General features: G+C 39.5%; 1 protein-coding gene and 1 long non-coding RNA gene across 2 annotated transcripts; both read right to left on the reverse strand.

Moving 5' to 3' along the window:
- Positions 1-985: 985 nt before the first annotated feature.
- LOC147621152 (uncharacterized) lies at positions 986-1,915 on the reverse strand. Its single transcript, XR_015269770.1, has 3 exons — positions 1,765-1,915; positions 1,579-1,667; positions 986-1,389 (listed from the first exon to the last, which is right to left on the reverse strand). It is a non-coding gene; the product is annotated as an uncharacterized LOC147621152 (long non-coding RNA).
- A 5,442-nt stretch (positions 1,916-7,357) lies between these two features.
- On the reverse strand, positions 7,358-8,876 carry LOC147621153 (uncharacterized). Its single transcript, XM_086823880.1, has 3 exons — positions 8,568-8,876; positions 8,094-8,471; positions 7,358-8,000 (listed from the first exon to the last, which is right to left on the reverse strand). The coding sequence occupies exons 1-3, from the start codon at positions 8,785-8,787 to the stop codon at positions 7,630-7,632; spliced, it is 969 nt and encodes a 322-aa protein (XP_086680006.1). The 5' UTR covers positions 8,788-8,876; the 3' UTR covers positions 7,358-7,629.
- Positions 8,877-9,591: the final 715 nt, after the last annotated feature.

Raw genomic sequence — 9,591 nt, forward strand, 5'->3', positions numbered from 1 at the left:
TTGACCCATGAAAATTATACTGAAGGATGATGCAATTATACTGAAGGACGGTTATTGAATGGTACTAAAGATAGACATTATTATCTTTGTCTTATTTAAAATATTTGTCTCCATATTTAAAATGTTACTACTCACCAGTGTCAGAAAAAACCATCCTTTATTGTATACTAGTGTCAAAAAAATATACTTCATTGTAATTTTCATGAGTCAATTTGAGAAAAACTGTTTATAATTTTACTTCGCCTTGAATGTAAAGGGTCCAAATTTTTAAAGTTTAGTTATAAAACCGACTAATCTACACTTTTTTTAATAAAAACCGGTTGAGTTTGAAGGCCATCTTTTTTTTCATTGGTTTTAAAAAAAGTTTATTTTTGACATTGCTATTCACTCTATTGTAGCCAAGTACCGAACTACATTATGTCTTGCTAGAGCTTTTTCATTGACACTAAAAGTTAGACATTCTCGTTTTTGTCCCCCCTATTTAAAATGTTTCTCATAAGAGGACCAAGAGTACCAATCACTCTACTGTAGCCAACTACCAACCTACATTACATCTTGCATGAGCCATAGCTTTAGAATCTACCTTTTCCACTTTCGAATTGTAAGTCCATGCCAAGGATGTCCAACATGCACTTTAAAGAAAGCCATTCATAGAGGCATATACATGTACTTTTAAAGAGAGCGCTCAGAGCAGTACCCACCCCCTACTCATGGTGCACCATTTGGAGCTCTCTATCACGCACCCACGCACGCACGTCGCAGGAAAGGGTTCAGGCTCTAATTCAGCTAATTTGAAGGCTTGACGTGCTTCACATAATCGGCTGAAGCCCGAATCGTCATGATTGACTGAATCCCGAAATACTGCATCCGCCGTAGAGTTGATTAGAGACTTCCCATGCCTAGAAAATCAATGAAGGGGCGTGCACCAAGTTGCCAACAATTCACATAATCGGCTGAAACGCAAATCGGTCATGATTGATCACTGAATCCCAAACTGCAATATGCGTCGTATTATAAGCTAAAGACTTAATCCAATGCCTAGGAAATCAATGAAGGGGCGTACGCCACCAGGCACTAATTGGTCATCACAGGCAGGATCGGAGTGGTGCTCTTGTGCTGCTTTTGGCCGGCTTCTATCGAGAGCAGATGTATTGGTTGTAGTGAGCACATTCTCAAGTTTAGTATTTACATGCCAATCATGACATAATCTAGGCGTCTGTGAACTGGGCAAGCATGATAAGTCGGTGCCTTCTTGTTTACTTGTAGGACAGGGCATGACAACAGGAGATGAGAGTAGTGATGATTGCCCTCCATATCGAGGTGTCTGGCGGTGCTTTGTGGTGTGTACACTGGCCTCTGTAGCTACTTCCTGATTAAGTGCAAAGACACCTGCGTTTGTAATTAATCCTGCAAAGGTTAGTTGCTCTGATCATTGTGATGCATAGATAATGATTCCTCAGTACAAAGAGCTTTTTTCAATAGATTAAACTAACTGTAGGAAGGAGTAGTGGCAGTGGCCGCTCGTTGCATCGATTTAGGATAGCAGCTGAAGATTAAGGCGGTGGACAGGGTACCCACCGATATTTCTTTGCTGTTTAATGAAGATGACCTCTTTTCCTTTCGCGCTGTTTCACTCCTCCGGTTTGTATATATTGTAGCATGCAGTGCTACAGAAAAAAACATAGAAAGCCGTGGGAAATGAATGCTTTTATCAGGGGTGTTAAACACTATTAATTAGCGCTCAATGATACGATTAAACCCAACCTGATGGGCCTTGAAGCTGTCGAGCCATGAGGTTCCAGTTCCGAGGGCCATGCTGCGCCACCAGCTTCATCAGCTTCCATCTTCGCAGGGTCTCCAATGGCCTCTCTTACACTGCTGCACAGGGCTATCCGGCACCTTTACCTTCCCTTGATTGCCGATCGAGCACAGCTGCATGTCGTAGGATCATTGGTCCATTATACGTTTGTTCTCCTAGTACGTTATAATGAAGCCCTCAGAATCTCCAAAGGAAGAGCCCGAGGTGGTGTGGGTCGAGGGTTTGTGGGGTATAGGTGTTGAGATTAGAACGGCAATGATGTTTATCGACTAGACAAGGATCACCGTCCATGCGCGCATTCCACATGGCCCTTTTCACGAGCAAGCTCTCTCTCTCTCTCTCTCTCTCTCTCTCTCTATATACCTTGGTCCCCCACCACCCCACACAAATGCATAACACATAAAACACTGCAACGACGACGACGACGACGACGACGATAAATCCTTAAGTTTCTCAATTTCTCTTTATCTTCTCTTAAGTATTCATTTTCTTTTCCTACGTATTTATTCAAACTATTAATTGGGTTTCTCCAACCCTCCCATTATTCTCTAAAATTTCTATACCTACCTAATTTGATTCTTTATCTATCAACTCCCAGCCTCTCCACCTAATCCCCTTTCATTGACAATGATGTCCCCTCCAATTTTCACCACATGATACCTCTATCACTTATCTACTGCAGTAGTAATCTCGGTGGTGGACGACAAAAAGTAAACCTCCAATTGTTGTTAATATGTTGAAACCACTTAGTGTGTCGATATCATATCGTGAAGTAGTCTTACAAAATATGTCATCTTTAAGTGGGTATGAGAACCCCACCAAATTGGCATTTTCCTACACTTCAAAATTCACGTGTTACGTGGCCACTCAAAACACCCCATTAAAGGTTTCATAGTTAGCTTGTTTTCTAACCTTAGTTTCCGAAAACTTACATCAATGTTTGTTATCATGTTAGAGAAGCTAATAATTGTGGTGTCACATGCAAGTCGTGATGTCATGTACTAGCAAAAATGAACATATATAGGATGTCTTGCATGGATTACAATGAGACATAAGCCACTAATTTGCCAATAGCACATTCATATAAATTGGCTACGTGTTTATATAGGCTAGTGCTTTGTCTTTTATGTGTTGTATTTCAAGTTGTAAATTTTCATGGCTCTATGTAAGCAACACACATTTTTCGTGAGATGAAATTATTATGTCATTACTCCAATTCTTCACTAGGATCACAAAATAGCAAAAATTAATTTACTCATCTTAAGAAATAGCCTAATATCTAATGCAAAAATCAATGATTTTAGGTCTTAGAAAATTATGGTTGTACTCGTCATGATTTAAATGTGATTTTTTCAACATAGATTTTAAAAGTTTCACAATAGTTTTCTTTTTCTTTTTTGTAGCTAGAGTAATTCAACACGATTGATATTTAACAGAAATATAATATTTAGAGTAGTAAGATGCATGGGTGAAATAGAGCTCTAACTTGTAGAGTAGTAAGATGCATGGGTGATGTACAACTCTAACTTCTAGGGATAAGGTCCCAAATTCGATGCTTGTTTGCTACATACATGAGGGGGCGTTGATATAAGAGGACAAGGGGAGGACACGTTGACGTGTGTGTGTGTGTGCATATAAGTAGAAAAAATATTTTTAAAAAAGATTTAGTAAAACATAAGTAGCTCATAAGTAGGCAAGTTTTTTTACCAAAAAACAAGAAGCTTGTTTACACCCAAGGAATAAAAAATGATAAAAATGACTACCAAATGTCGAGCCTGTTTGCTGTGATGATTTTTGACTTGAATATTTTTCGTCCAAAAGACCCAAACCCTTGACCTTAACCCTTGTAAAAGTTTCACAAAACCCTCATGGTTTCTCACACAAAAGCCTCACAAAGACCTATAATGTTTATTTTTTTGGGAATAATGGGACAAGTTGCAGTGTACAACACACACACACACACACACACACACATACATGTATGTGTGTGTGTGTGTGTGAGAGAGAGAGAGAGAGAGAGAGAGAGAGAGAGAGAGTCTTGACATGAGAGAGTCTGGAGTAGTCCATGACTTAAGTAGTACAACAATCACATAATCCTATGAAGCAAGGATCAAACACTAAAAGAAAATCTTTGCATGGGAAAAAGCATATCTTGTGGGTAAATATGTTCTTTAGAGTTTAAAACTACAATAAGTACAACATCAATCAATATCTACTGCCCAAAAATAAAATTTCATTGCTCAGTAGTGAAATTTTGCTACTGGGCAGTGACCTAGAAACTGAGACTCTCGCCTAAATCGCTGCCTACGAGATTCCTTTCTAGCTACCTCTCTTTGTTGCACATGATAGGATGATGACTTCAGCAACACTTCCTCCCACCAAGTCCTTCCACCTCTTCCATCAAAGCTCTATCCTTCTCGAGGTAAGTGCCTCTCTTCTTTCTTTCTTTCTCCCAAGCTTTCATGGAAAGCTTCAATGCTTTCTTGTTTTCTAAGCTTTCATGTTTTCTATGTGAGCTTTTCTTTCCTTTCTTCTCTCTTTCCTTTCCCTTTATCTCTTCCTACCTCTTCCCTTTTCCTTTCCCTTTCCCTTGGCCTAACCCTAGCTCTATGCGGAGAAGTTCTAATAGAGAGCTTTGATGGAGAGCTCTCCATCAAAGCTCTCTATTATACTTTCTATGTAAAAGCTAAGTTAGTGGAACATAAACTACTAGCTTTCCATCATTTATGCATTAGGATTAGGTTAAAGAAACTCACCTTGTTTTCCTCTTCTTCTCCTTCTCCTTTTTGACTTCGTCTCTTGCTTGCTAATATGTTAAAATGAAGTATACTGACTAACTTTTTGATTTGTTTTGTTGCTATTTTGTAGGTTTATTCAAGTCAACAATTCTCAACTCTAGATTTTTGAGGCAAGAGCCTCCTTTTAATATTATGTTTTTATGGCTCTTTAGGGTTTAGGCATTTTAGAGTTTTGTGATTTTTTAAAGCTCTCTATGCATACATAGAGCTCCCAACACATGTATAGAGTTTTTAGGGTTCTGTATTACTTGTGCATCAGTTCTTAATCTTATTCTACTTACTTTGTTTACTCTTTTTTTGTTAGGTCTTTCACCAATCCTCTCCTTTGACTTCTCAAAAAAGAGGTAAGCCCTCTTTTTCCTTTCCTTGTTTATGCTTTTTTGTATGTAGTATTGTACCCTTGGGTGCCATGTTAGGGTTAGTTTAGAGTTCTTGCAAGCTTATGCTTCTTACAAGCTCTATGCATAAAGCCTATGCATAAGCTCTATGTATAGGCTTCTTGTTGCAAGCTTGCGTAGCCTTCTTGCAAGTTCTATGCATAGGATTTATGCATAGACTTCCACGGGTTTTATAGGCTTTATGCATAGAGCTTGCAAGCCTATGCAACCTCTTTATGTTAGAGTTAAGTGAGAAGTGACTTTGCATGCTAATGTAAGGAGGTTAAGCAATTATTGTGAAGTGGGATCCTCTCACATATTAGAGCATACATAGGTTCTATGCATGCATGCATATATATCATGCATAGAGATTTTCTCATAAATATTTTACTATTCACTTTTTTTCATGTTATGTTTTGTAGGTCTTGCATTGTTGTCCCCTCCTTCGACTTGACATTGTCGAGGTAAGCTCTCTTATTCATGTAATTGTTAATGCAAGCTCATGTTTATTGCACCCTTGGGTGATGGGTTTAGGGTTTAACATATTGCATAAGGCTTATAGAATAAACATTATGCAACTTATGCATAAGCCTTTTGTAAGCTTTATGCATAAATCTTATACATAATCCTTATGCATAGAGCTTATACATAAGACGTATACATAAGGCTCTATGCGTAGAGCTTATGCATATGACTTATGTATAGAGCTTATGCATAGAGATATGGGGCATTATTATAGGCCATCTAGAATGTTGGTTAAGTTAAGATAGAGTGGTTATCCACGAGTAGGTGGCTATAGCGGAGGGGGAGTCCTTAATATTTTCAATAAGGCTTCTCTTGTATAAGAGAAGTTTCCTTTGTATCTAATAGTGGGGAGCATGTGAGAAGTCCTCATAGAAGCTACGATCCAAAAGGGGCACTATCCACCCTGCTTGTCTAAGCAGTACTATTCCAAAAGGTCTCAAAAAAGTTCTAATATCACATGTTATCTCTTTTGTTTAAGCTTTAAGAATTCTCGTATTAGAGCATTCTTATTTTGTTTCCTCTTTTGTTTTGTAGATCTTGCACTAATCCTCTCTTTTGACTTCACAAAAAAGAGGTAAGCTCTCTTCTTCTTTTAATTGCTTATGCAAGTTTTTCCTTTATTGCACCCTTGGGTGCTGGGTTAGGTTTAGCTTAGGTTTACCTTTATACATAAGCTCTTGCAAGCTGTATGTATATAGCCTATACATAAGGCTCTAATCCATAGGCTTCTATATGCACTGGCTCTATGGATAAGGTCATATGCATAGGCTCTATGCATAGAGATTTATACGTAAGACTCTATGCGTAGGCTCTATGCATAGAGGTTTGAGGATAAGTCTCTATGCATAGGCTTTATAGATAAGGCCCTATGCGTAGAGATTTCTGCATAAGGGACTATGCATAGAGCTTTATGCATAAGGCCTTTGTGAATAGCTATTTATGAATGGTTTATGCTTCAAGAAATTGACTCTTATGCATAGAGCTTTATGCATAAGGCCTTTGTGAATAGCTATTTATGAATGGTTTATGCTTCAAGAAATTGACTCTTATGCATGTACTTGGGTTGGGTTGTATAGGCAATGTACTTGGGTTGTATGTATAGGCAATGTCACCACCATAATCTGAGCATGTAATCTTTTTATGATCATTATATATTTAAGTTAGATTTTACTATTAAAGCATAATTTTTGTTTTCTTCATATGGTTAGTATGAAAAATATAATAGATAATGAAATTTCTTGTTGTTACTTGTAAAATCTACCAACTTGCTCCTTCAAACTCAAAAAGGTGGTACATAATATAAGTTGCGCCATGAAGTAAACTAATATTTGAAGATAAAAATGTTGAGGGATAGTATATTTCTCTAGAACAAATAGAAAAAAAATACACGAGGCACTTAGAGATCATATTGTACACAAAAATTGCAAAGCATACTTATGGGGGGTTGAAGGTTTTGGACACATGGTTTATCCTTGGGTGGTTTTTGATCATGCAAGATGAGAGGGTGCTCTTCATTGACGACAACTTTGCGGTTCATGTGTACTAATCATGGTTGGATGCATAAGGTGGAAATGACCTATGGTACACATTCTTACATAAGGGTTTACTTGCCAATATAGGTGCACATACTTCACTTTCAAATGGCTACCAACTTACCAAGTGATCGTGGACCGTGAAGGATTGATATCGAGGGCATAGATTATTTAAAGAGAAAGTGTTCAAGTCGTTGGCTTGTATTAAAAGAAGAAGTGTTCAGAGCCATACCCACCTCCTAATCATGGTGCACCATTTAGAGCTCCCAACTCTCTTTATCACGCACTCACGCACGCACGCGCATATTAAAAACAGTTGTTTGAATTATGGTTGATCTGAAGACTTTATCAACAAAGGGTTAAGGCTCTAATTCAGCTAATTGGAAGGCTTGACGTGCTTCACATAATATGATTGACTGAATCCCTAATTACTGCATCCGCCGTAGAGTTAATTACAGACTTCCAATGCCTAGGAAATCAATGAAGGGGTGTGCCATCAATCCACATAATCGGCTGAAGCCCAAATCGGTCATGATTGATGACTGAATCCCAAACTGCAATATGGGTCGCATGATAAGTCAAAGACTTAATTCAATGCCTAGGAAATCAATGAAGGGGCGTACGCCAACAGGCACTAATTGGTCATCATATGCAGGATCGGAGTGGTGCTCTTGTGCTGCTTTTGGCCGGCTTCTATCGAGAGCTGCAGTATTGGTAGTAGTGAGCATATTCTCAAGTTTAGTATTTACAAGCCAATCATGGCATAATCTCGGCGTCTGTGAACTGGCCAAGCATGATAAGTCGGTGCCTTCTTGTTTACTTGTCGGACAGGGCATGAGAACAGGAGATGAGAGTAGTGATGATTGTCCTCCAAATCGAGGTGTCCGGAGGTGCTTTGTGGTGTGTACACTGGTCTCCGTTGTTACTTCCTGATTAAGTGCAAAGGTACCTGCGTTTGTAATTAATCCGTGAGTTTCTCTGATCATTGTGATGCATAACGATTCGTCAGTACAAAGAGCTTTCTTCAAGAGATTAAACTAACCAGTACTGGCAGTGGCCGTTCGCTGCATCGATTTAGGATAGCAGCTGCAGATTGAGGCGGCGGACAGCGTATCCACCGATTTTTCTTTGCTGTTTAATGAAGATGACCTTTCTTCCTTTGGCGCTGTTTGAATCCTCCGGTTTGTATATATCGTAGCATGCGAGTGCTGCGCCTGCCTGGACTGCCTTGCCATGATCACGTGCCAATGGTTCTTCACGGCGTTGTCCGTCCGGCCGGAAAACAATCGAGCGATCATCGACCACTTGTTCCCGAACACACCGTGGGCGGCCGCAAGACGGCATTCCTCTTCCGCAGTAAAAGCCGCTCGATTGATACGAGGGTCGAGCTGGTTGAACCAACGAAGCCTGCAGCTCTTGCCTGCAAAAAAAACATACAAAGCCGTGGAAATTGAATGCTTTTATCAGGGCTGTTAAACACTATTAATTATCGCAGACGGATTAGAGTAAACCCAACCTGATCGGCCTTGAAGCTGTCGAGCTATGAGGTTCCAGTTCCGAGGGCCATGCTGCGCCACCAGCTTCATCAGCTTCTCATCTTCGCAGGGGCTCCAATGGCCTCTCGTACACTGCTGCACAGGGGTATCCGGCACCTCTACCTCCCCTTGATTGCCGATCGAGCACAGCTGCATGTCGAAGGATGATTGGTCCATTATTCGTTTGTTTTCCTGGTACATTATATATAATCAAGCCCTCAGAATTTCCAAAGGAAGAGCCCAAGGTGGTGCGGTTTAGTGGATAGGTGTTGACATTAGAACGGCAATGATGTTTATCGACTAGACAAGGATCACCCTCCATTCGCGCATGCGCACTTCTCTTTTTCATCTCTCTCTCAGTCCACATAGCCCTTTTCACAAGCAAGCTCTCTCTCTCTCTATACCATGGTCCCCCACCATCCCACACCATAAAACACTGCAATGACGACGACGACGATGATGATAATAATAAATCCTTAAGTTTCTCAATTTCTCTTTATCCTCCTAAGCATTCATTTAATTTTCCTACGTATTTATTCAAACTATTAGTTGGGCTTCTCCAACCCTCCCATTATTCTCTATAATTTCTATACCTACCTAAGTTGATGCTTTATCTATAAACTGCCAACTTCTCAACCTAATCCCTTCATTGACAATGATGTCCCCTCCAATTTTTCACCACATGATATCTCAATCACTTTTCTACTAATTTAGTAATCTCGGTGGTATAAGACACAAAAAAGTATACCTCCAACTGTTGTTAATATGTTGAAACCATTTGGTGTGTCGATATCATATCGTGAAGTAGTCTTACAAAATATGTCATCTTTGAGTGGGTATGAGAGGGTATGAGAACCCCACCAAATTGGCATTTTCCTACACTTCAAAATTGATGTGTTACGTGGCCACTCAAAACACCCATTAAAGATTTCATAGCTAGTTTGTCTTTTAACCTTAGTTTCCAAAAACTCACATCAATGTTTGTTATCATGTTAGAGAAGCTCC

Source organism: Cibotium barometz, chromosome 30 (assembly GCF_041138505.1).
Source record: "Cibotium barometz isolate CiBa-2024 chromosome 30, ASM4113850v1, whole genome shotgun sequence".
In the NCBI taxonomy this organism is placed as follows: Eukaryota; Viridiplantae; Streptophyta; class Polypodiopsida; order Cyatheales; family Cibotiaceae; genus Cibotium; species Cibotium barometz.

Coding starts and splice junctions, on each gene's coding strand:
- LOC147621153 (XM_086823880.1), bottom strand. CDS start 8,787: ATGTACCAGGAAAACAAACGAATAATGGACCAATCATCCTTCGACATG. Junction 8,472..8,567: donor ACAGCTTCAAGGCCGATCAG/GTTGGGTTTACT, acceptor TTTTTTTTGCAG/GCAAGAGCTGCAGGCTTCGT. Junction 8,001..8,093: donor AACGGCCACTGCCAGTACTG/GTTAGTTTAATC, acceptor TTACAAACGCAG/GTACCTTTGCACTTAATCAG.